The sequence below is a fragment of the Rhododendron vialii genome, chromosome 5a, assembly GCF_030253575.1.
Source record: "Rhododendron vialii isolate Sample 1 chromosome 5a, ASM3025357v1".
Taxonomy (NCBI): domain Eukaryota; kingdom Viridiplantae; phylum Streptophyta; class Magnoliopsida; order Ericales; family Ericaceae; genus Rhododendron; species Rhododendron vialii.
The window spans coordinates 34944945-34972818 of NC_080561.1; the positions used below are offsets into that span (position 1 = coordinate 34944945).

Sequence of the window (27874 nt, forward strand, 5' to 3'; positions counted from 1 at the left end):
ACTTAGAAGTCAACAGTGATGATGTCAGTGAGCGTTCCTGTTTCAAACTCTTCTTGGTCAAATGGTTGAAAATTCTGATAAGGCGATACATGTGGATGGAACGAAGTCCTGCAATTGCTTAGTAATAACTGTGATTATAACCTCAAGCAATGCCCAATTGAATAAACATATCTGAATTCCGAAAATCTGTGGTTGTAGCTCAAGTCATTGGTCACATGAGGAGGCTATATATAGTAAAGTAGTCATTGGTCACAATCTAGGCCCAATTTTTTTAAATTTTTGGAAAACTCAAGCCGTTCTTAATTACGATTCACTAATTAAGTGCAAGACAAGAAGTTGCCCCAGCAGAACCTTCATTTTTTTCACTTTTTTTCCCTCTTTTTGTGTGTGTGTTTTTCTATTTCCTCGTTTTGTTGTGTATGTTTTCTCCTTTTCTTTTTTCCTCCCCGTGTTTTTTTTTTTTTTTTTGGCCAAAGTTTAGAAGATTTCATTAATACCAAAAAGAGTACATCAAAGATTCAAAGGGCATACCCTTTCTTAGACAATGGAGAATAGCCAAACAGGCGAATAGGCTCAAAAGAAAGACCTACTCCCTATATTGCATCAGAGAGCAACAGTGCCACACCACACCAATCTCTCATAGAGAACCAAAACTCACACACCCCTACGCCAAACAGCACCCACGAAGGATGAGAAAATCTCCCAAGGGGAGAGAAAACCAAACAACACAGCAGAAAATAAAACCAACAAGAAAAATCCAAACCAAAAATCCCTAACACCTACCCCTGGTAGAGACAAATCACCACCACCGTCACCCCATAGATCCGACCCTTGTTTTTGAAACATGCAGTATTTTCAAACGACTAAGTGTAGAAGGCCGAACATGAGAGTTCGCTATAGAACGAACCAAACAAAATCTGTGCCGAGCCCGGTCTTTGAGCACGGCTACCGTCCCTACTGTTCATCGCCGTTCCACACCGGTCCAGGCTCGGCGGAAGGCTGATCCGTGTTCGGCCACATCTGTCGTTGGATCCTTGTGCAACAATTATTCTCCTGCCGGTCGTAAGTCAGGATCGGTAAGGGTCGTGTTCGGCCACCTGCAGAGCATGGGCGCTGTCGATGGCGACTAGCTGCTGGGTTGTGCGTTGTCCAGCGTGCAAAAACGGTTATAACAAAAGATAATCATGGGCGCACATGGATCGTGCCAGCTCACCCCCAAAAAGCAGTTACCAGATCTGCTCAATGGCGTCATGATGACGTCACCTGATCCGCGCAAGGCATGTGCCTGTGCTTGGAGAGCAAGCTATGGAGATTCTATAAATACTGAAGGATAACACCTCAGGAAGGTACGCACTCTTACACGTGAATATCTACTCAAAACCCTAGTCTCTTTCCTCTCTTCCTGCACATACTTATCCTCTCGCCGGAGGGCCTTGCCGGGCAACCCCCGGCCAGATCTTAGTTGTGCGCTCATTGTGCAGGCTGCGTGGAGAAGGCTAGGAGACCACTAAACCAGCGAAGGAAGGACTCAAGCCGGAAGAGACGGGCCACACAATTGGTGAACCCGACGTGAAACTTTCTCAGCCTCTGATCCAAACGGCTCAAACTCTCTTCCAAACCACCTTCCTCTCAAAAAGACGGTCAAAAACTCAACAGCGATGGGCGGAGATCCACAAAACGTTTCCGTTTCGGGAGCCAAAGACACCAGTGGAAATGCAATCCTCCCACCGTTTTCAGAAAGGCACATGTCCATCTCACTCCCCCCAGATTCTGGGCTTTCTCCAGCCGCAGACGACATAACAACGGCCTACATCCGCCTTCTGCAACGACGAGACGACGAAAGGGACAACGAACTTGTAGCGCTAAGGGCGGAAGTGGCCCAGATGAAGCAACATATACAGGACGCAACCCCAGCCGCCTCCAGATCTACCAGAGGCGGACGACGGACGCGAAGAAATTCTCCTCCCCCTCCTCCACCTCCGCCGCCGCGAGACCACCCCAACAAGGGCCACCGCGTCTCCGTCAAAGACCGCGTTGGTTTACGCCAGAAAAAGGGAACGCCAAGGAAATTATCCTCTACAAACAACCTGCAACATCTGGTACACACCACTCGAGGTCCCACCACGAGCGAACACGCACAAGGGACACCGAATCATTCACGAGCACGTACTCGACTGGTCGCGCGGAGTTCTCTCGCACAACGGCCTCACGCCGAAACCGAGACTCCGTCGAAACCAGGCGTGTCTCTGAACGCCTCGAGGGGATACCACCAGAAAACTTGGATAATGAGAACGATGTTCGGCGGAATGGCAAAGGCATACGGATCGAAGGGGCGGAGAATGGGAACAAAACCTATTGCAACAAAGAGAAGTCCGTCGACCACCCCCGTAGGGAAACAACGGACCTGCGGGACAAGCTTCGCAGCCGAGTACGCGAGAAAACATCAGAAAGAGAGAAGCACCCAAAGAGGCCGCGCACGGACGAGCTAGGCAAACCACCGCGTCCTGGATTTGAACGGCAACTAAAGGACCTTGGTATCTCACCCTTCACCTCCCACATCATCAACACCATCGCCGAACCCAATTTCCACCTACCAAAATTCACGAAGTTTGACCCAAGCAGCTGCGAAGCTTACACTCACCTCATTCACTTTCGCTAAACCATCGAGCTGTGCACTACGAAGGATGAAATCAAATGCAAAGCATTCCCATCCAGCCTTGGCTCTCTTGGACTCCAGTGGTTCAACAAATTGCCCGCTGGATCCATACGGAACCTGGCTGACCTTGAACGCGCCTTCAACACCCGCTTTATCATAAGTAACAGAACAGCGAAGGAGCCTAAGTCCTTGACCCAGATGAGGAAGCTCCCAAATGAAACGCTCAGGCACTACGCAGAGCGCTACTGGCAACTTTTTAATGAAATTCCCGGAATCGACGAGTACTGGGCCGCCTGTACCTTCAAAAATGGGTTGGAATTTGAGAGTAAAATACTCGACAAACTGGCTATTCGACCTCCGCACGGCATGGGAGAGTTGATGCGTGTCATAAAACGATTTTGTGCCCTTGAAGAGTTCTACGCAGACCGAGCCGCTCAGGGGATCCCCAATTCAACAGCCTGCCTACCGACGACAGCCCCTCAGCCGCAGACACCAATCGCAACTCAACAATCCCAGCCAAAAAAACACGTCAACAACATCAAAGAAGGGAGGAAACGCCAGCCAAAAGAGCACGATTATGTGGCCGAAACCACCCACTACAAAGAACCCATCTGGTCCTTCCTAAAGGAAATCATGAGGCAGCCATGGTTCGAGTGGCCGCAAGGCAAACTCGGCACGGACAACGGCCAGGCGGATCAGAACCCAATAAAGAAGTGCTCGTATCACAATGAGCTCGGCCACTACACAACGGCATGTGCTCCATACAAAGCATTGTTGGAACGCTTGGCGGCCCAAGGCCACCTCGACAAATACATTGATCAAGCAAAAACACCCGCCCTCCCACCCGTCGGAAATCCCAACCCAAACGAACCAAGGCCAACGATACATGTCATCCACGGCCCGGTGACGAAGGAATCCGAGGCGCACCTCAGAGCCGACCTCGATCGCGCTTCCACTTCTAAACAGGTGCTCGCGGTAAGACCCGGGTCAAAATGCCCGCGTCCAGACGAAACACCCAAGTGGACCATAACTTTCACAGAGCACGACCTCGAGTTCGTACAACTCCACATTCTGATGCTCTAGTCGTCACCGTGCAAATCGGAGTCCACGATGTCAAGAGAATCCTCATCGACCAGGGAAGCTCGACAGAGGTGATGTTCTATGATCTGTTCAAAAAGCTTGACCTCCCAGAGTCAGCCCTACAACCCGCCGAAGTCCCTTTTATCGGATTCAACGGAGCACCGGTCTGGCCACTCGGGCGAATCTTCCTTCCGGTCGTCACAGGTTCGAAAACGTTGACCGTCGAGTTCATCGTCGTCAACGTGCCAAGCCCGTACAATGCAATTCTTGGCTGAACTTGACTTCATAACATGCAAGCAATCGCTTCGACCTACCACCAGGTTGTCCGCTTCATCGACTCCAACGGACGACAAGAAGATCTGAGAGGTGACCAAGTAGCCTCCAAAAAGTGCTACGTCTCGGCCGTCCACAACTCGGCTAAAGCCAAAGAAGTACAATGGGTTGAAGTACCCGACATAGCAGTGATCAACGACGTCGACCAAAAAGCCGAAGACAAAGCCGAAGAGGACCTCGTCCAAATGCCGATTAACGAGGATGGCTCCCGTTTTTTCTTAATCAGCTCTTCGATTAGCGAGGCTGACCGCGAAGAAATATTTCAATACCTCAAGGAAAATATAGAAGTCTTTGCCTGGACCCCCAACGAAATGCCGGGAGTCGACCCCAATTTCATCAGTCACTCTCTCAACATCAAAAAAGACGCCAAACCTGTCATCCAAAAGGCGCGGCGTTCCGCCGCCGAACACGCCGACGCCGTCATCGAAGAGGTCAAGCGTCTACTGGAAGCCAATGCAATTCAAGAAGTGCAATACCCAACATGGATGTCCAACACTGTTGACGTGAAGAAGAAAAATGGCAAATGGTGAGTCTGCGTGGATTATACCAATCTCAACGACGCTTGTCCAAAAGATTGGTTTTCGCTTCCGAAGATTGACCAACTCGTGGATGCAACAGCAGGCCATGCTCGACTAAGTTTTCTGGACGCCTACCGTGGCTACCACCAAATTGCCATGGACCCCGACAACATGGAAAAAACCGCTTTCATCACGCCTTATGGCATCTTCTGCTACCGTGTCATGCCCTTTGGACTCAAGAATTCAGGTGCAACGTTCAACAGAGCAATATTCAAGATGTTGCAAGAACAAATTGGCCACACTGTGGAGGCTTACATTGATGACCTGGTCATCAAGAGCAAGCAGGAATCCAACCACTTACGAGACCTGGCGGAAGTCTTCGAAATCCTCAAGCTCCATAAGCTCCGACTAAATCCTGAAAAATGTGCGTTCGGAGTAAGCGCCGGGAAATTCCTCGGGCACCTCGTCACTCGAAGAGGTATTGAGGCCGACCCTAACCAAATTAAGGCTGTTAAAGATTTGCGCCCACCAAGGACAATCAAGGAAGTACAAAGGCTCACCGGGATGGCAGCGGCTTTAAACCGTTTCATCAGCAAATCCTCAGACAAATGTCACGCATTCTTCCATGCCTTAAAGGGAAAAAGCCGGCGCAACTTTGAATGGACCCCAGATTGTGACTCCGCTTTGGCCGAACTTAAAGACTACTTAAATTCGGCTCCCCTTCTGGTGAAACCCAAAGAGTTCGAGACTCTACATCTCTATCTCGCCGTTTCCGCCCATGCAACAAGTTCCGCACTTGTACGGCGGGAAGGCGCCGATGACAAGCCCATCTATTTCACAAGCAAGACACTTCTTCCAGCTCAAACTCGCTACCTGCCACTTGAAAAACTAGCCCTTGTTCTGGTCTTAGCGGCCAGGAAACTCCTGCCCTACTTCCAGTCGCACCCCATCGTCGTCCTAACGGAACACCCCCTCAAGCTCTCTTTCGGAAGGCAGATCTCTCCAACCGAGTATCAAAATGGGTTGTCGAACTTGCGAACTTCGACATCAGTTTTGAGCCACGAACAGCAATTAAGGGCCAGGTGTTGGCCGACTTCATAGCAGAACTCACTCCAGAAGACACAGTGGAACTCAATGCTCCAACCCCACCAGATGTTGCTAAACATAGCTCTCAGACCATGCCATGGCACCTTTTCCAAGGCGAAACTTGGCGACTTAACGTCGACGGGGCTTCCAACAGCAACGGAGCCGGAGCAGGGGTAGTCTTGGTCTCACCTTGTGGAACACTTCATGAAAGCTCCTTCACCATCGACTTCCCAGCCACCAACAACGAAGCAGAATATGAGGCACTCCTCGCTGGCTTACGCTCAGCCATCACAATGAAGGTCGCCAACCTCGTTGTCTACTGTGACTCCAAACTCATCGTTAACCAAGTACTCGGCGACTATGAAGCTCGGGACCCTCGAATGCTGAAATATCAAGCCACAACAGCTAAGCTCATCTCTCAGTTCCACAAATTCCGCATCGAACAGATCAACCGCGAGCACAACGCACATGCAGACGCACTTGCAGGCCTCGCCTCCGCGTCCACTGCCTCAGAATTCAGAACCATCAACTTTGGCAGCATTGACCACCCGTCCTTTGAACCCACTCCAGAGGTACTCAATGTCGAACTCGGTCCCAGCTGGATGGATGAGATCGTTGCGTTCCTAAAGCACGACACCCTACCTACAGACAAAAAGGAAGCTCACCGTGTGAGAAACAAGGCCGCTTACTACTGGCTTTCTGAAAGCGGCCAACTATACAGGAAATCCATCTCTGGACCTTACCTCCTTGTCGTCCACCGCACCCAAGTGCCAGAAATTCTGACAGAACTTCACTCAAGCAGCTGTGGCTGCCATTCTGGCGGCCGCTCCCTCTGTCAACGTGCCATAAGCCAAGGTTACTTCTGGAAGAACATGAAGAAAGACTGCGAGGAAGTTGGCCGCAAATGCCGACCCTGCCAGCTGCTTTCACCCATCCCAAAACAGCCTGCCCAGAACCTTTCCCCCATCACTAGTCCTTGGCCCTTTACCCAATGGGGGCTCGATATCGTGGGAAAATTACCAACGGCTCCTGGAGGTTTCAAGTTTCTGATTACGGCAACAGACTACTTCTCCAAATGGGTTGAAGCTGAACCCCTCGTGACAACGACTGAGGCTGATGTTCGAATATTTGTATGGCGAAACATTGTTACCAGGTTCGGCGTCCCATACGCCATCGTCTCTGATAACGGAACTCAATTCGTCGGCAAGGACCTCACCAACCTTTGTGCCGAGTTTGGGATACATTTTTTCAACTCCACACCAGCCTACCCACAAAGAAATGGCCAGGCAAAGGCCACGAACAAGACTGTCTGTGCTGGAATCAAGCGTCGGCTGAACTCCAAAAGAGGAAAATGGGCTGAAGAATTGCCACGCGTTCTATGGGCTTACCGGTCTACACCAAGGCGATCAACGGGCCAGACACCATTTTCCATGGCGTTTGGTATGGAAGCGGTGATCCCGTTGGAATCAAAGTTTCCAACACTCCGAACATAAACATTTGACCCCGAAACAAACAACGCGGCTGTGGCACAAGAGCTTATTTTGGCAGAAGAGAAGCGTGATGATGCTCGCCTGCACCTCGCTGAATATCAGCAGCAAGTGGCCAAAGGATACAACTGCAGCGTGCGAATCAAAAAGTTCAAACCAGACGACTTGGTTTGGCAAAAAGTTGTTCAAGCCAGCAAGAAAACAAAATTCAAGCCCAACTGGGAGGGACCTTTTCGTATCGTAAAAATTGCTGGTGAAGGTGCCTACGTGCTGGAGGACATGAATGGGAAAGTTCTAACTAACCCATGGAACGCACAGAATCTCAAGAAGGCGTACATGTAGTTGAAATCCCCAACAGTGTGCCTCATGTTCGGCCACTGCCTACCCTATTTTCCTTTAAATTGGCTTCGGCCCAAGTCTTTACATTTCAACTTGTACTTTCATGTTTGGGAAATCAAAGAAATATTATCCAACAGTTGTCATTTGCAAATTCCAAAAACTTTTTTCTGACAGAATTTTTCCTCGGCAAATTCCAAAAACTTTACCTCGGTCACACAACGGCTACTATGCCTCTGCTTCGGCCACTATTACTGCCCAAAGAAGCAAAACGGACATCAGGTCCATCGAGCCCAAAAGTCACACAATGCGGCTGGAACTTGGGCTCCGGTTCGGCTTGGCAAGACAATGAGGTCGGCCACAGCCCGGTTACACTCACATTTTGGTGAGCAAACCACCCATAAACATTACAACACCCCACAACCTCTCCTGGGGGCTGGCACCTTGGCCGAGCACTAAACCGCAAAAACAAATACCCCACCATCAGCGGCTAACCTTGGCATCATTCACAAAATAGAAAATTGGCCGAAGAACATCACGCTCGGTCAACTCTAAATTTTACTACTTTGGTCCAGGCTCGAAAGTAAACACAGCCAGCTCGACACTCGGTTAAACATTCCTACCCCTAGACCGAACCCAGACCAAAGTGGGGGCTACGGATATTTACCATGTAAGCAAAGATAGCCAAAATCTTTCAAGGCATGAAGACATTCAAACAAATTCATTGCAAGAAGAAACTACACATCTATTCATCCGAAGGGAAAAACACAAATGTTGAAAAACATCAACTAGAGGTACAGCATAGTAAAACCATTCAGTACCGACTTCCTACAACCATTTACAACTGAAACAATAAACTCCAAAGTCGGAGCCGTCCAACCCAAAAGTTTCTAAAACATAAAAACAACTCAAGCTTGAGAAACATCCTTCTCAGCCATTGCAGCATCAGCCTCGGCAGCAGTCTCTGAAGCTTTCCCCACATCTGGAGTCGGCTGCTGGGTGTCCTCAACCACCTTCCCCCCACCAGAGCCCCATAGACCATCAGCATCGGCCTGTGTAAGATCTTCAATTTCATCATCACTGTCTAGGAATTCCTCGGGAGGAAGAGGCTCACACTCCTCAGCAGTATAAGGAAGTTCGAGCTCGAGAACAACCGCCGCTGGAATTATGGACAAATCAGGCTCTATCTTCATCGCCTTACCAACAGCCTTCACACCAGCTTTATAACTCGCTCGGTACGCAATCGGGACCCTCGCCTTGACTTCATCATTCACCATTGACCTAGCTTCCCTCACATACTCGAGACCAGCACGGTCGTACCCAGCTTGATAAGCTTTCTCATCCACCTCCTTCAGCTTCCTCTTCTCTCGCCTCAATACCTGACCCATTTCACGCTCAGCCTTCTTCAGTCTGTCGGCTATCTCTTCCTTCTCCTTCTCCAGTTCGGCAATTTGAGCCTTCGCCATTTTCAGGCTCCCCTTGTAACTTCGAGATTTCTCACGCTCGGCCTTGAGATCGTCATAGAAGCGACTCCGTTTAGCCGTCAAGAGCTCGGCTTTCTGAGAAGCACGAAGGACAGCTTGGCCAGCCTGCATAATGTCAGGAACATGAAACTCACAAATATCCTCAAAATGGAAGAAACACGAAAAAAGCTGGGATCGGATTTATACCTGAACTACATAGGCACTGGCATGAACCAGGCTCGGCAAGAGCTCATCCGGAACCTTTGCCATATCGTTTGGCAAAGCAAGACCTTGGAGCATGGTTGGGGCTAAACCAGGCTCCAGCTTAACACTATCATTTACAGAGATAATCCGCCCCTCGGACGTCGCGTACGAAGGAGCAAACTCAGGCACCATTGCTCGGCCACCAGAGTCTCCAGATCTGTCTGCAACCTTCGACCCACCTGCGGCAGAAGACTCAGTCTGGTCCTTCTCTCTTGGGGTCGGCGTTGGCGGCCGGTTCGAGATGTTTGCTGGGGCAGTCTTTTGTTTCTTGGAAGCAGGCTCGGCGGCAGCAGCTTCCTTTTGCCGAGCCAAGACCCCGTCTCTGAGGTTCATTCGTACGACATTTCTCTTGCCCATATCTTCGGCAAATGCAGGAATAAGAGTTTGCAGAGGAGGAACGTCCAAACCTGGGAAAAATGATGGTTGGCTTTCTTGAAACCAGAAGTCCGCTGACTTCTTCAAAGTTGGAAATTTGACCCTCGGTGCCTTCGCCTTCGTGATCGGCTTGTCAACCTTTTTTCCTCCAACCTCCTTGCTCGGCCCCGCTCCCTTCTCTCTCCTCTTCAACTTCCCCTTGTATGTAGGATCGTAACCCAATAACGTCGGCGCGTCACGACAGATCTGGGCCTTCAACGTCTCGACATTCTTATCGTCGGCCAAGTCTTGTTGTCGCTTTGTGATTGACCTATGATCTGCGAAAGGTTGATAGCCAGACAACTGTCAGGGGCTGTTTCAAAAAGAGGAAATACGTTCGGCGAAATGAAGAAAAATAATATAACCTCGAAAATCCTTTATCTTCGGCACTGAGAACAACCGTGTCGCTTGATCGCCAAATTCATAATTACCGCTAACTTCAACATAGAAGTTAGCCCATTTATCGGTATCAGGGAGCCCGTCTATCAGTGGCTCCTTGCCACCACGCGTCGACAAGTACCTACGGTCGGTCTTGCCGTGCCTGGACATGATGTACGTATGAAAGATGTCGGCCACGTTGAACTCAAGGTTGTGGAGTTCTTTCAATTTTATCACGGCCATCACTATCCTAAAGCTGTTGATAGCGAAATAGTGAGGAACAAGCCCGAACTTAGCTAGCAGCTCCCTCAAGAATGGATGAATAGGAAACCTGAGGCCAGCTTCACATATAGCCATAAGGGGAACCGTTATGTGCTCGGGACGGTGTTCCACCTTATCTCTAATACGGTTGCTGGCCACCTGACTGACAACGACGTCATCAGGAATGTTGTACGTTCGGCAGAAGTCTGCATATTCGTGGGGCTGTCCGCTAAAATAGTGAGCGTAGGGACAGACCTGACCTCTTTCATAAAGATCAGCAATCTCCCTATCCTCGGACACATTATCGCTCGGCCTAGGTTGAGAAGACGTCATAGCCTCGGCCAAAGGATTGAACCTAGACTCGGCCTCAGGCCCTAGCTCAGGTTCGGCGTCAGAATTAGTAGAAGGTGAGAAAGTGATCTCTGGTTCGGTGTTAAATCCGCCATACTCATAGTCGCGCTCGGCGTTGGAATCATCAGTATCCGACATGTTTGAAGAAATTGAAGAAAACTGACGTCGGCGCCTGTGCCTCGGCAAGTACTCTCGGATAATCAAATCCCCAGAGTCGTCTCCCGAGCTTTCGGAATCGGAAGAAATAACAATGATTGGGTGAGCCAGACCTAACAAAGACAAGAAGTAAACAAATGAGAAACCTCGTCGTCGGCCAGAAGGCAAGGGATCTCTACGCTCGGCAAATTTATTGGCCCACCCTATTGTCTCTTCAAAATTCAAGCTCGGGAGACATTAAAACTCGAAACAGGGGCTCGGCTTATCTATATCACTCGGCTTATCTACATTGCTGGGCTCGGTAAATCCTAAAGTCGGCCAAGCACGAGACATCGTAGCAATCTGTGCTTGAAAGAACAGGTTGAAGACGAAAATGAACAGTACGTTCATCTCCAGGTATCGTACTATTCACTTAGAACCAAAAAGGCCCCAAACACCCAGGAAAACAGGGAAAAATCTAGGAAAACTGTAAGAAAAGTAAAGAGAAGCAGGAAACGAGTTCATACCTGGGATTTGAGATGAGATCTAGGGCTGAAGCTGCTGGGAATCAATGACAGAAGATGAACGGTTGAGGGAGAGAGCTCTGACAATGGAAGTTTAGAGAGAGAAAGGGCGTGACCCTTCTCTCTCCTCGCATCATCGTTTATATAGGGCTAGGGTTTAACGTTTGAAACTCCCGCCCATCATTACATCACTGAACCTCTAGCCATACAACACATGACACGTGGCGAAGAAAGGACAGCCTGCAGAGCTTGCCAGCCGTCCCCCCATCAGCCGTACTCAGTCATTAAGCGACATCTGGCATCCTTCTACTTGAGTTCTCCACCAACGGCCGAGATCATTTCAAAAAGAAAAATGGGTCATGCTCGGCGAAATTCCACTTTTGACATATTGATGTCATGATAAGGCATTCGATAGGTTCGGCCAGGACTCGATTCCAATCTCTACCTTGCGTTCAGCGTCGGCAGAGATTGAGGGGCTATTGTAGAAGGCCGAACATGAGAGTTCGCTACAGAACGAACCAAACAAAATCTGTGCCGAGCCCGGTCTTTGAGCACGGCTACCGTCCCTACTGTTCATCGCCGTTCCACACCGGTCCAGGCTCAGCGGAAGACTGATCCGTGTTCGGCCACATCTGTCGTCGGATCCTTGTGCAACAATTATTCTCCTGCCGGTCGTAAGTCAGGATCGGCAAGGGTCGTGTTCGGCCACCTGCAGAGCATGGGCACTGTCGACGGCGACTAGCTGCTGGGTTGTGCGTTGTCCAGCGTGCAAAAACGGTTATAACAAAAGATAATCATGGGCGCACATGGATCGTGCCAGCTCACCCCCAAAAAGCGGTTACCAGATCTGCTCAATGGCGTCATGATGACGTCACCTGATCCGCGCAAGGCACGTGCCTGTGCTTGGAGAGCAAGCTATGGAGATTCTATAAATATTGAAGGATAACACCTCAGGAAGGTACGCACTCTTACACGCGAATATCCACTCAAAACCCTAATCTCTTTCCTCTCTTCCTGTACATACTTATCCTCTCGCCGGAGGGCCTTGCCGGGCAACCCCCGGCCAGGTCTTAGTCGTGTGCTCATTGTGCAGGCTGCGTGGAGAAGGCTAGGAGACCACTGAACCAGCGAAGGAAGAACTCAAGCCGGAAGAGACGGGCCACACACTAAGCATTTGAAAAAAATTGGCGATCAATGCGGATGATAATGTTTAGTCTTACTTATTAATTACGAGAATTGTTAAACTTGGCTGTTAAGTGGAAATTTTTGCCACATCACATGTTAATTATATACCTATATTTGCCGCTTCCACTCTCAAAACCTGCAACTTCATCTTTTTCAGCAAGATAGTCGCGCGAGGTGGTGTTTTTCGGTTTGTGCATAATCCCTTCATTGAAGTGTTGTAACTAATTAAACTAGGTTGGAACCCATTCTCCATGGTTTTGCCAAACACCTAACTCCCCCACTTAGGCCTGGCCTGTCAATAGGCCTCGTTGAGTCTGAATCTGACAAGATCCGAATGCAACACGATTTTTTTTTCTCAATCCAATGAAAATTAGACTTTCACTAAATAAATTTGGATCCAAACCCAAAAACTAATATCCAATTTCATTTAACTTATTCAAAAAAAACCTAAGCATAGAAGCCCCAAAATTCATTACTTGAGATCTTGAAATTACAACGGAAGATACAAGACTCTTCAAAAAATCCAAAAGTAATATTGTCAGATTGGGATCGTAGACAGATCAGATAGGATGCTAGATTTTGGTAGCCAGCCCCAGTAAGTTTTTCACCAATGACAAAGCCCCTTGATTAGAGTAGTGAAAGTTGCGGTATCAAGTTCATAACCACGTTTCCACATTTTCTGAAGCACAAAGAAACCCAAATCGACTCGATCCAAAGGGAAGACTAAATTATCCTTTGTGCTAATTTCTTGTAATTTTGCAGGTGTAATACTCTCCTACTGTGAGCTATTGAATCCGTTCTTGCTCTGCCCTAAGGTCACCATAGCGTTTCTTCAAAGTTTGCTCGAGTATCTTCAGCTTGTGAACTTCATCCCGTAGGTCGTTGATGATTGATCCTCTTATGTGCTACTGCCGCTAGCTGATTATTCCTTAACTTGGACACCGAATTGGTTGGTTCAAATCCATAGGAATTTGAGAAACGAACATTATTTGTGGTTTCAAGAGATTGAGGACCATGTCCAGATCAAAAGACCTATGGACGAACCAAACCAATCTGTGAACCATGGTTTACCTACTGCCCAAAACAAATTCTACTATCTACCGCTCTCATGCGCTCACTTATTGTTCGAGAAAATATAAAGGCAAGTATATGTATAACTTTTAAATTCACTGAAAATCTCCAACTTTTTTCAAGCACAGCCACCATTCTCTTGCTTCGCGGGCAAGACACCCTCTAGTTCATTAAGGAAGGACAACTCTCTCTAAAAGATAGCTTTTCTGTTAAGATGCTACAATTCAATCTTTGTCGCCTCTCCCTATTCGAGAAAGAAAGCTAAAATAAATCGCAGTGAACGAAATAAATTTTTCTGTTATGTTTGTGGTTCTGTTAACCCAAGAAATGGCACTCATTTTGTCTACTCTCCATCCCAAGAAAAAATTGTCCACCAATCATATGCCACCCCGATCTAAGGAAGAAACCAAATGGTGTCTAGGCCAGCTTACAAATACCTCAACTAATTCTGGGAACCAATCTCACCGCCCATTTGCAGGAAATGACTCCTTATGATTGATTAAATTTTCTTCTTCTTCTTATTTTTTTTTTCACAAAGTGCATTCTTTTTAACACAAGGGGAAACATTTTTAGGACGGAGCTAGGTAGATTTTTTAATTGGACAACAAATTTTCCAACATGTAATGAGTTATGAGGAAAGACTTGGAGTCAACAATGATGTCATCGAGTGGATTTGGACTTTTCTTGGTCGAAAGGTTGGAAATTCTATAAGCCGAGAATTTTTTGGGTGCGAGCGTGCACCTCGGAGTACCCGAATAGCGCATCTGAATCGTCTATTTCGATTTTGGACTGCTCGAATTTGGCAATATACGGATGGACTGAAGCTCTGCAATTGCTTAGAAATAACTGCGATTGTAACCTGAAGATATTGTCAAAATCTTTTTTACTTACCAAAAAAAAAAAACAAATTACCTCAAGAAATTGTATGTTGGAAAAGTTTGGAATGACAAAGAGATCTCTCAATTTGCTAATCTATGGCTGTAACTCAAGTCAAGGTCATGTATGGCTATAATACAATATTCTTGTCTCATCACTAGTCACATTCTAGTCCATCTTTTTCAATATTTTGGAAAAACCAAAGTCGTGCTTACAATTGACTTAGCGCAAGACTAAAGTCCTTCCTTTTTTCCGTGTGTACCGGTGAGTTTAAAAAACTTTTCGAATTGACTTGGGTTACAGATGTGGTTCTGGGTGTCTTGATCGCATCTTGTGGCGTAACTGATTATGTTAAGGAATGTAAATTCGATGCACAGAATCCGGGATCTCCTACAATTACGGACAATCAACCCTCATTCATTCTTGCTTGATTTGTTTTCCTTTTTCATAGGAATGTAAATGGGCAATGCCAGTGTACATCCACTAATTTAGGATCTAAATTAGTTTATGTATTGTATATAAACTTCCTTTCTTTCAATGAATATACGTGGATAATTTTACCACTTCTCATGGTATCAAAGCGGGGTTCCGTCTCACATTTAAAAAATTCACAATCCACACCCCACGATGACAGACCAGTAAAATGACTGCACGATAATAGGACCCAAAAAAGTGGCCATATGTGACTATTTGCACCATATATTTACCGCCTTTCGATAATCGACTGAAATGTGTCAATTATGATAATGCTTCCCATTTTATTATTTCGTATTAATAATATAACTAGTTTTTATTTGTTTGTATTTTAATAAAGTGCAGGACACTTGGCATGCTCCTACACATTTGGAAGTTAAAAAGACACTTGTCATTGTCCTACACACTATGAAGTTGAAGGTAAGTTATTTGGACACTTAGAAGCAAATTAGAAGAATGAAGAGTGGTGGGAAGTTAGAAAGTTATTTCCTACACATTTGTTGTTTCCTATAAATAGCCTCATTTGGCTTCATTGTAAGAGCATCCGCATTGTAATAAGCAAATGGATGTGAATAAGCAAATTTGACAACAATGCTCAAAAAATACCCCACATTGTAATAACCAAAGTTACAAGTCTTTTAGTAAATAACCAAATTTCACTTATTCCATAACCAAACTTAACAACTTTTACCAATAACCAAAACTCAATAACCAAACTTTACAATTAAACTCAAAACTCAATAACTCAAAAATACCCCATATTGGAATCGTCTCATCGAGATGAATAATTTGGTGTGGTTGGGTGCGTGATTAAAACTCGTTTGCGATTGGACAAATGTGCATTGTGTATTGTGGGGTTTTTTTTGGTTAGGGATACAAAAATAACCAATGTGGAGGTAGAGGTTGTTAAGTTTGATTATGGACTAAATGGATAATCAAATACTGACGTGGCACATTTTATTATTGATTTTGATTAGTACCATTGTGGATGCTCTAATCCCCCTAACAAATCAAAGTCTTAACTTTGTTCTTAATTTTTGTCTTCCTAGGAGTAGGATTAACTTAATTTTCTTACTTTCAATGAGGATCCGTCCTTCTTGATTGTAATTCTACCTTGAAAAAATAACAAAGTCCATTTGTTATTTTTCTTCCGCTCCACCCCACTTCACTAAACCATCAATCCACGCCGCCCAATCGATGGGTCGATTCTGTTCTTGAAGATTGGCGGGTGACGGTCTTCTTTTACGAGTCAATTCATCACCACCAAAATAGCATTTGATTCATTCGCCATTTCTCTCCGATGAAGTCCTGAAACACAGCGTGGAACCACAAATCCGTCTTGTGAAGACATACCCGCATTCGCTCTTATTTTTGTTGTTGGCGTTGTTTCCTGAAATTTCTGTCGATTTCGATTGAGGGAAAAATTGGTAAACAATTTTGGCGCTAAAAGGAGGGCATCATTACTAAATCGGAAGTAATGGTAGAGATCGATGTGAAAACGAAAGCCTTGCGTGTAAGGCTTGAACATTTTGCGGAAATGGAATAACAGGCATTTGTTGGCCAACTTTAGATTCATTCGACAGAAAGTGAAACGGCCAATTAAATAATGGCCAACCGACCAAAATCAGAGGGTTCATAAGAAATGGAAGAATTCTAGCCTGTGTTCAAAGAATGCCATCCAATAGGAAGATTAACCATTATTTTGTGGGACAATCTGTGGGTTTTTGGCATCAATTAATTACATAGAAGACCAATCCTTCATGCCATTTTTCATGGGTGTTGAAGATTATTCACGGTCTTCAAGTGTTTAACTATGAAACTGGCCACTATTCATCATAGGCTACGAAAAATTTTGAAATGCCTTACTGACATCTTTTTCCTTTTCATCATATTTTGAAAAAGAAGTCTTTGCCAATTATGAAATGAGAAGTAGCCCTCTTTTTATATCAAAATTGCATGGGGGCAAACTCATCTTTAGAAAGCCAAATTATGCAAAGTAAATGGCTTTGGTGTTGAACCTCGAAAGGAGTTGAGTAAAATTCGACAGAAAAGCCTTGCCGGGTTTGATAATTTATTCCGGTGAAGAAAGCCATTAATTCATTGGCTAATATTCGGAGCAATTTTAGTTGGTCATCGACAAAATTGCATTGCTATAGACTAACCACTATTATCACAGCCCTATTATAACCCAGATCAACCTCGACAGAAAATTTTGATGAGGCCGTTGAAATTTTTGGAGGCAGATGGGTGCCTATGTTGATAAGGCAACTGCCAATCACTACTGACTTGTAAAGGCCTCATTCAAACAGGCATGTTATTATAATATGCCTATTGACGCCTAATAATATGCATATTGCCAACTGGGTCAGTATATATTGTACATGATCGATAGAAAATTTTGACTAGGCAATCGATGCCTATTTCGATTCAATACTGCCCGTGTTTTGAACAATTCGATAATAGCAAGTTGGCACTTGTTTAGATTTCTTTTTTCTTGCCGCCAATGAATTTGGGGGGCAAAAAAAAATTCATTTTTAGAAGAGCCAATTATAAAACTTAAATGGCTCGAAAGTTTGAAACTCAAAGCGAGTCGAATTATCTAGAGTTTTTAATTTAGACCATGAATGGTTGAAATAAAATGATACCTCTACTCCATCCATACTGCTTAAGAAACCCAAAAATAATGGTGAGAACTTAACCATGGAGTATATACTCACGCCAAACATGGCTGTATGAATTATGAATTGTTCAAATTGAAGTTTTTATCGACGTTATTTGGATGAATTTCCAAAGCCATTTGTATGGTTTTGTTTGATTTGCTGATTGCTTTGGTCACTCTTGGGTAGTAACAAATACAGTCTTATGACAAAAGACTTCTCTGTTGGATACTAATACTAGTGGCCAATTGTTCCCGTCGATAATAGGATATTTCTGTCGATTTTAAGCCATGTTCCTGTCGATTGCACATATGCTTGTGTCGATAATGGACGAGGCTTTGCTGGCAAATATTGGCCTTGATTACAAACTTTAGTCATGTTTATGGGCCAAAAGAACTCTTTTAAAAATATATATAGGTGAAAATTGATGGTTGCCCGTTTTATTTTGTTTAGCCAAATGAATTTGGGGGTAAATGTTTACACCATAATAAGTTATTAACCGTCGATATCGACAGAGGGGCGATTTAAAACTAGTTAAATTATTCACTTGGGTTATGTTAGTACTTCACCCAAATGAATAAGGGGGGCATCGTTTGTACCATATATTTACCGCCTTTCGATAATCGACCGAAAGGTGTCAATTATGAGAATTCTTCCTATTTTATTATTTCATATTAATAATATAACTAGTTTTTATTTGTTTGTATTTTAATAAAGTGCAGGACACTTGGCATACTCCTACACATTTGGAATTTAAAAAGACACTTGTCATTGTCCTACACACATTGAAGTTGAAGGGAAGTTATTTAGACACTTGGAAGCAAATTAGAAGAATGATGAGTAGTGGGAAGTTCGGAAGTTATTTCCTACACATTTGTTGTTTCCTATAAATAGCCTCTTTTGACTTCATTGTAATCCCCCCAACAAATCAAAGTCTTAACTTTGTTCTTAATTTTTGTCTTCCTAGGAGTAGGATTAACTTAATTTTCTTACTCTCAATGAGGATCCGTCCTTCTTGATTGTAATTCTACCTTGAAAAAATAACAAAGTTCATTTGTTATTTTTCTTCCGCTCCACCCCACTTCACTAAACCATCAATCCACTCCGCCCAATCGATGGGTCGATTCCGTTCTTGAAGATTGGCAGGTGACGGTCTTCTTTTACGAGTCAATTCATCACCACCAAAATAGCATTTGATTCATTCGCCATTTCTCTCTGGTAAAGTCCTGAAATACGACGTGGAACAGCAAATCCGTCTTGTGGAGACATACCCGCATTCGCTCTTATTTTTGTTGTTGGCATTGTTTCCCGAAATTTCTGTCGATTTGAGGAAAAAATTGGTAAACAGTGACAGATCTCAAACGCAGTTACACGTGAGGGGGATGTTAAGGAAATGAATCCCACATTGCTTGGGAGTGGAATGAGTGATCACTTAATAACATCTGGGACATCTCCACTCATTGCCAATTGGTTTTGAGATGGATATAAAATTTTCACATATTATTCCTTAACTTGGACACTGAATTGGTTAGTTCAATTCCGTCGAAATTTGAGGAACGAACATTACTTGTGATTTTAAGATGCTATAGTTCAATCATCGTCGCCTCCCCCTTTTCGAGAAAGAAAGCTTAAATAAATCGCATTGAACGAAATAGCTAGCTTTTTATGTTGGTCGTCTTCTTACTGGTTCTAGTAGAAGCACACGTGCATGTGATGCATGAGTAAGGACATCCACAGTGGTATAATCAAAAGCCAATTATTTTTAAAGTTAACAATGTTGGTGCAAAAAATGGTTCACAATGGTATAATCAAATTTAACAACATCCTTAGAAATAATCAAATTTTGGGCTTTGAATAACCAAAATTAGCAACCTTTTTTCAATAATCAAAATTTGTGGACCCTATACTATATAAGTTAACTAGTTCCAAAATTTGTATACACGCGTGTTTCAATTAGTATTTTCTTCTTCTCTTCTTCGCCTACTGTATATCTTCTTCACTCCACTCACAAACTATTTCTCTTTCTTTCCCTCCAAAAGTGAAGCTCATATCTCCCGATCATCTACAATTCAACCCATCATCTCCAGATTAAGGTATTTCACTCTTCTTTCCCTTTTCTCCAGATTAAGGTATCAAGGAAATGAATCCCACATTGCTTGGGAGTGGAATGAGTGATCACTTAATAACATCTGGGACATCTCTACTCATTGCCAATTGGTTTTGAGATGGATATAAAATTTTCACAGATTATTCCTTAACTTGGACACCGAAATATTGGTTGGTTTAATTCCGTCGGAATTTGAGGAACGAACATTACTTGTGATTTTAAGATGCTATAGTTCAATCGTCGTCGCCTAACTGGTACTAGTAAAAGCACACGTGCATGCAATGCATGAGTATAATCAAAACATTATTCCCTTTCCAGCGGGTGATGTTCTTCAGTTGAGATCCCTTAAAGTTGTAATGTATCAATTGACAGTGATCTCTCACCCTCGCCCATCATAACTAGACGAATGACATTCAACATATATATTTGTTTACAATGGAAACGAGAAAACTCCATCATCAAAATTCACCGCGTCGTATCGTGTCAAAAATATATTTATAAAAACTTGGAGTTAACTACTACTCCGTAAAATAGTGGTTAAGACCGAATGTCGATCCTCAGGGACAGTATGGCTAAATTACGCTAAATTCGATTAACTTCTAGATTAATTCAGATAGAAAAAGTTGATTTGATTTGATTTTGAGAACTAATTAAATAAAGAAAACAATTAAAGTAAGAGTTGGAAAGTTGATGGGAAAAAGATCTAAGGTTTCGAATTCACTCCGACCACGTAACAACGATATACATAGGCTAGGTTTAATTACTAGAATCAGAAGGGATTATCGCTAGGACTTGCAAACCCTTTCGATAATCGTCAAGAAAATAATTGTGTTGTTAAAAGGCATAAACTATTCCATAGCACGGATCGTCTCAGTAGCACGGTCAGGCCGCCTAACGGCACGATCCGTCTTACGAGCATAATCTATCTCAGAACTCCAATCACAATCAATGAAAACCATTGTATAACTCGTATTTGAAAGTGCGCATACAAATACTCAATAGATTAAAATCATCAAAAATCATTCCGTTTGATCAAAACAAAACGGATTCTTAGTCATAAAATCGATCCGAATAATAAACCAAAATCCTACGCATAAATAGAGTTACTTGATATGAAGTTTCATCTTCCCCCTAGACAAGGGGTTTAAAGAAGTCATGGTCAAAATGCTAGAAAATCCAATGATCCGGTCGAGAGCCCCACGTCCTTGATCTGCCGCAGCCGAGAGCTACCGCCTGATGTCGTCCATGAATTTTCTTCCGCCTGATGTCAGTACTGGTATATAGGGCGCTGCTATTCGCAGCCCTCTATTTACTCCCATAGCCCGTTAAAAATTTTCAATTATACTCGACAGTTAGTTACCGAAATTGAGATATATTTTCAGCGTCCAATTACCGAAATATAATATTTTTTTCAACAGATGTTTACCGAAAATGCATGTTCGGCAGTTGTTTACCGAAAGTTGAACATATTTTCGATATATAATTACCGAAATATAATCTTGTTTTCAACAGCAATTTACCGAAATGTTATTTATGATTTTCAACAATCATTTACCGAAATTTAGTGGGCTACGGGAGTAAATAGAGGGCTGCGAATAGCGGCGCCCGGTATATATTATAATGTAGGGTTTTAAGTCATGAATTACATTAAGACCCTTTGGACTCACAATAATAATAGATTAATCATGAAACTTTTGGACAATTTGCACTATGTCCCCAAGCTCTTTTGATCTTCTTATTAATCAACCCAATTTGCACATTTTCGCACCCATCAATCTTTGAGGCCTGCAAATACCATAAAACGCTAAAATATATCACGTAACAATGTAAACGGACCGACAAATCGTAAATTAGGTGGATTAAATAGGTGTTTTTCAGCACCTATCAAGAATCAATTACGATGAAATGAAAAACAATGCCAAAGTTGCGACAAGTACGAAGTTTAGTCCCCCGCTGGATATAGGTTTGCTAGATGCAAACCATACACCCTATGTAAATTAAAAGCTAACAGCGTCGTTCTTCGTTCCTCACTTAACTAGTAAGGAACAGCCTGCACACTGAAGCACAGTTACAAAGAGAGAACTCATTCCAATAAACTCTTTTTATAGTTATTGTTTCCTACTAAGCATTACCAAATAGAGTACTTGATCTCCTTATTTGACCATTCTCATTCACTCATTAACCCCCAAGTTCCTTGTTGATTGTCGATCACTATATCCATTTCTACACCACATTTTTGTTTCGGAAACAGAAGTGCCTCAATTGATAGATGACTATTAATACAAAGAGTTCACAAAATAAACGAAACAAGGATCCATAGGTCCGTCATTCTTCAGAATCTGGCCCAGATGAGGCACACAACTTGAAAAATAAACTGAAATCAGACTTAGCTCCCAAGAGTACAACAAATCTAGGATACTAAACTAACTAGAAGCTTCAACATCATCCTTTAATTGTCAAAAGGAAAGGAAGTGTCTACCTCTAAATGAATCCAAAAAGAAGTGCAGAAAAGTGTGCTAAAGATATGGCTTGAGATGCGGTGTTTCAATTTAACCCCATTGATCGATATGCACATATGTTGATTGGAAATCGCATCGCTCCGATTTGAGGAACATGATACAGAAAGCTATACCACATGCCCTCAATAGTGGTATGACGAGGGTAGACTTCTATAGATTACGATATAACAAGAGATCACAATTCAATAAGTGGAGTGTTAGTGTACCATTGTCAGGATGTGCGTTCCAATTCATAGTTCCTTAGGATGGTACCGAATTGTGGGAACAGATAGAGGACTGAACCAAGCAGCAAAAATCATAAACCAAGGAGCTGAATTGGCTGGGACAGCCTTTTTTTACCCAAATAATGCAACCGGGGGGCGGGCGGGGGGTGCTCATAGGATTGCCCAAAAAAAATCACCAATAAAATTGTCTCTAACAATATATGCAAACAATAAGTATGCAATCAAATATAGAATGAGATCGACTTAGAGAGATAGAACCCGTTTATAGTGGTTCGGTCCGGATTTGTCCTCGGTCCGGCCTACTCCACTTCTCCTCAAGCAATTACTTGAAGGTTCCACTAATCTTCAAAAGATTACAACTTGTAAGTCTTGCGGGTGCTTACAAAAACCGTATGCCTCTAGCTTTCCCGAGGAGCTAGCACAACCGCAAGAGTTTTCTCTGAAAACCTCTCAAAAACAAACACCCAAAATCCTACCAGATTTTTGTCTTCTAAGTTTACAAGTGATCTCTCTCAATCATTCACTTAGGGTTACAAGTTGTGAAGAATGATGAGAAGATGAAAGCTCACAACAATACCAAAGTTTTCTCACAACAAAAATCTATGACAGTGTAAAAGAATGAGAGTGTTGATCTTGAATCTCGGAGAGAAAGGAACAAAGCCTTTTTGCTTGGAAAGAGTAAGTGCTTTTCTTGACTTTGAATCAATAAACAAATGAAGTGCTTTAAGGCCCTGGTCCTGCTCTCTAGCCATTGTGCTTCAAATCCTGCCGTTGGAATTTAATTTGAGCCGTTGGATTTAGATCTGGATCTGCACGACTGGGCAAACTTTGCTTTGGCCGGTCGTCCGGTGCCCTCTGGTTGACACACTTCTCTGGTCTGTCGCCGGTTCGTCAACCTATAGCTCAAAAATGCATCTGAATAAATCCGTTAAAGCATGTATTGAGCTCAATAAGTCTTTGTAAATATTAATCATTGAATCCAAAAGACTTTATGCTATTTTTCAAGGTCACGAAATATTTAGTCCGCGAAAGGACTTTTCGATAAATTTGTATTTGCCGAATAAAAATATAATTAAATTAATCATCAAAATAATTAATTGTAATACATATAATTTTCCAACAAATTATAATGCATACATTTTTCAACACTTTCTACTCTTTAGCTTCGAAAAAGAAATATAAAAAAAGAACAGAGAATAAACACACTGCCCCAATAAATATACAGAACTGCCAAGCAAGGATAATTAGAGATGGCTATGCATGGTTTCTGGAGTCGTCAACAAAAGCAAACATTAATAGGGTAAGAAAAATAATATGTAGTGCGTGTAGCGACCACTCTTCTATCCCTTGCTAAGACTATCAACAAAATCAACTAAGGCTTATGCTACTAGAGCATGGGCTCGCTGAACAACATAGCAGGAGAACCAGAGAGGTCCTATAAAATGTAGTCAATTTAGATATCTCCTTGGAAAGGTCCACAACCAAACATTATCTGCAACAAATCAGAGCAATACTTATCAATTATCTATATAAATAGTAAGAAACCGAGCATGTGGTATTCATACTGTGCCATGTAGTATTTTTGATATGCCAAAACTATCCACAATTCTCAATTTACATAGTACAAAATAGAAGATTAAGTGCTCCCAAACACATGATTTAATTGCAAAGACACATAAACTCGTTTCTAGGAGCTTCTGCGAAAAATGAAAGCAAAAACAGAAAAATAGATATATGATCAATGAACAGATTTGCCAAAAAAGAAAAGGAAAAACTAGGGTAGTAGTTGGATATATGATCCCACTAATTACCCAATAAAATTGCAAATCTTGAAACTTATGCCAACTTTGGGATCTTGTAATCAAATAATGACAGCTAACATATGGCGGATACCAAGCCGTTTCATAGTTAAAAACTAGGGTCATAGAATAAGTTACCATAGCAATTTAAGGACCAGAGAGTCTTGTTCTGCAGCATGACCTGCACATGCATTATGGTTAGAGAATATGCTGATACAGTCCTAAAATATGAGCAATGTTTGTGATTGACTACTAAATACTCCCTCCGTCCCTTTTTTAGAGTCCAGTATTCCATTTTGGGCTATCTCTTAATAAGTGTCCATTTTGTAAAGTTAGTGGGTAAAAATTGGTGAATTGTCTATTTTATCCCTAAAAGTATATTTCTTTTTGAAAAGTAAGTAAGTAAAAGTGTAATGATGATGGGTAAGTAGGGAAAGTGGAGGAAAAAGTTGATGTGAAAGGTATAATGATGATGTCTTTTTAATAAGTTGGAATTACGAAGCAGGACAGTTAAAAAGGGACGGAGGGAGTAGAATTTTAAAGAAGTTTTTCACGCCCATACAGTGATCAACCAAAAAAATTAAGGGAAGTCAAAAATTTGAAAATGATACTCACCTATAAAATCTAAAGCCTCCTTTGTAGTCTAGCCCAATTCAATGCAATTGTCACATAGATCCAATCCGTTATGTGATTCAGGAACATGAAAAATGCATGTCGAGACCGACTATTGAAAAGTATAGTGCCAAAAACTCCCCAAAATCCGAAGAAGAAACCAAGCCCCATGCTAACATAAAATCCTTGAGTAATGGACCTATCCTCATCTTGTTGAATGCTTTTGTCTTTGGGTTGGGGAGTAATCGGAGGATCTCCAAGGCACTTGTTGGGAAGTGGAAGCCCACAAAGGTTAGGATTCCCAGAATATGCAGTAGCATTAAAGCTTTGGAGTTGTGTGCTTAATGGGATTTCGCCAGACAAGTTGTTAATTGACAGGTTTAAAACACTCAAAAAATTTAGATGAGCAAGGCTTCCAGGAATTTCACCAAAAAGTTTGTTTGCAGACAAGTCAAGAGATTCCAACATTTTCATCTGACCGATCTCCTGGATGATTTTTCCTGTCAAAGTGTTTCTCGACAAGTTCAAGGAATGCAACCCTGCAAGACTCCCAACTTGTTCAGGAATTTTTCCGGATAATTTATTGCTAGAAAGATCAATTGTCTTTAGTAGTCCTAGATTTTTGCCGTACTCCTGGTCTTGTCCTTTCCATTGCACGAATGCATTAGCTACATATGTGCCACCAAGAGACATCAAACCATTCCTATCACCCCCATCATAAGCATATGTTTCGGAATTATAATATGTGGTGACATCATAATTATTACTTTCCACCTGCAGAGAAGTAAAATTGGAAAAGCACGGTGGTATATTTCCTGACAAATGATTCTGGGATAAGTCCAAGATTTGAATGCGGTTAAGCTGACATAACTGTCGAGGTATGCTTCTGTTGAACTCGTTGGATCGAAGAATAAGGACAATCAAACTTGTCAGGTGTGTCCCCAACCATGCTGGCACTTCCCCTGATAAATTGTTACTGTGCAAGTTCAATATTTGAACTTGACTTAGTGAGCTGATAGAGATAGGAATTTCACCGTACAAATTGTTGTATGCCAGACTAATGGTGGATAGTCGTTTGAACTGGGACAAACAATATGGAAGCTCACCCGATAGCAGGTTATTTGAAAGGTCAAGATAGATGAGCGACCCGCTAGTATTTGCACATAATAAATAAAGTGACCCTCTAAACTTATTCTTGGAGAGCTTCAAAAAAGTTAGAGATGGAGGAATTGGTGGTACTGGACCTGTAAGAAGATTATAACTTAAATCTATCTCAAGAAGAGTATCATGAACCTTCAAAGATAGGTCAGGCAACAGGCCATTAATCTGGTTGTGAGAGAGATTTAGATATTGTAATCCTGGGGATAGATCCCAGAACCAGCTGGGAAAATTACCTGCAATTCCATTACTAGACATATCAAGATCAGAAAATTCGTTTTGAGTTCGAAGCCACTTTGGAAAACGAGGACCCAACTTGCAAGATGAAAACTTTATAACATCAAGTTGGAAAGGGGGAACCCAATCAGAACTGAAGTTGAAAGTTAGTGCATTATAAGAGAAGTCCAAATACCACAAACTTGAGAGATTGGAGAAGTGTGCTTCAGAGATTGTGCCATTTAATAAGTTGAAAGCACAGCTGAAAACCCTAAGCTTGTGAAGCTGTCCAATACTTCTGTCTATATTCCCATTCAACTGATTGTTTTGAAGTTGTAAAGATTCCAAAGATGGAAACACTGAAAGATTGGGGAATGACCCTGTAATTTGATTTTCCGACAAAGACAGAAAAATGAGACTCGGAAAGCTTCCAATATCTTTTGGGAAGGACCCACTTAATGAGTTATTATCGAGACACAATGCCCTTAAGAGAGGAAATCTAGTGAAATCAGGCAATGGACCTTTAAGCCGGTTGGAAGATAAATCCAAACTCTCTAATGAATTCTTTGCCCCAGACATTTTTTGCAAAAACTCTTGAAGCTCTTCCACTAGATTATTACAGAACAAATCCAAAGACTGCAAATGACTTGAATTCGCAAAGGATTTCGGAAGGCCACCTTCAAGTTGATTCCAAGGGAGACTGAGGATTGTGAGGGAAAGCATGTCTCCGAGGGCATCTGGAATCGAACCTTTTAACTCGTTAGATCCGAGGTCAATATAAGCAAGGCTGCTACTGAAGTTGAACAACCAATTGTATATTGAAGAAGATAAACTGTTGGAAGAAATATCAACAAAGGACAAGGACACAGAAGAATTAGAACGGAACGAGGATGAATGAGTGATATCAGGAAGGAAACATTCGGATAAGTGCAACTCTTTGAGGAGCGGGAGATTATTGATATATTGAACCCAACCAGTTGCTTTACTGAGTACAACCCCAGAAAGGTCAAGGTGGCTTAGTAAAGAAAGATGAGAAAGCCACTCAAGGTTTTCGATATTCAGCATATAATTTCCGCTGAGATCAAGATGCCTCAAGTTGGAAAGGTTGCTGAACTGATGAGGAATTGGGCCAGAAAAGTCATTCGACCTAAGGTCCAAGTACCTCAAATGGTGTAATTCATGCAATGAAGGGCTAATCTTACCTCCCAGATGTTGATAACGAAGATAATCTTCCGTTTGAAGATCGAGCATGGTTATGTGACTTGTAGTAGTATTGTGGTTGCTGCAGTGGACCCCTTCCCATTTGCAACAGTCTTTAGTACTCCCCCAAGAAGAGAGACGACCATAATCGTCGATAAGATCTTGTTTGAAGTTGAGGAGAGCTTGTCTCTCCCTCTCAATGCACCTGATTGTTTCAGCATGATCTCCAACTCCTGAGGAGGAGAGTGCAAGGTTCAAGTATGGTAATACCACAAGGAGAAAAACATGGAGAAGTTGCATATAGCTTTTGACTGTGTACATCTCCGTAAGCAAAATTTAGGAACAAGAGGAAGCTGTAAAAACACAAAGCAAGCTACTGAGAATTTGCAGTCCGTGTTTTTTAGTGCTGTTAACGGACGAATGGCAGCCATTTTATAGGGATATCTACCAGAATGATGTCATGTCAATGAGTGGTGGTGTTGTTTCAAGA

The 27874-nt window shown here is 42.9% G+C and overlaps 2 protein-coding genes across 6 annotated transcripts in view; both read right to left on the reverse strand.

Annotated features, from left to right (window-relative positions):
- Positions 1 to 27816, reverse strand: part of LOC131327047 (receptor-like protein EIX2) — an 84671-nt gene extending 56855 nt beyond the window's left edge. For 4 of the 5 annotated variants that reach the window (XM_058360025.1, XM_058360026.1, XM_058360027.1 and 1 more), the window contains exon 1: positions 24814 to 27816. In XM_058360025.1, the coding sequence (XP_058216008.1) occupies positions 24823 to 27705 (2883 nt within the window). In that variant the 5' untranslated portion in view covers positions 27706 to 27816 and the 3' untranslated portion in view covers positions 24814 to 24822. Of the gene's footprint in view, positions 1 to 24336; positions 24380 to 24813 lie in introns of all 5 variants that reach the window. The other variant, XM_058360024.1, reaches the window with a different exon arrangement.
- The window catches only part of LOC131327050 (receptor-like protein EIX2), a 36402-nt gene continuing 31772 nt past the window's right edge, over positions 23245 to 27874 (reverse strand). Inside the window, exon 3 of the mRNA XM_058360044.1 lies at positions 23245 to 23891. The gene's annotated coding sequence lies outside the window, so the exon portion shown is untranslated. The remainder of the gene's footprint in view (positions 23892 to 27874) is intronic.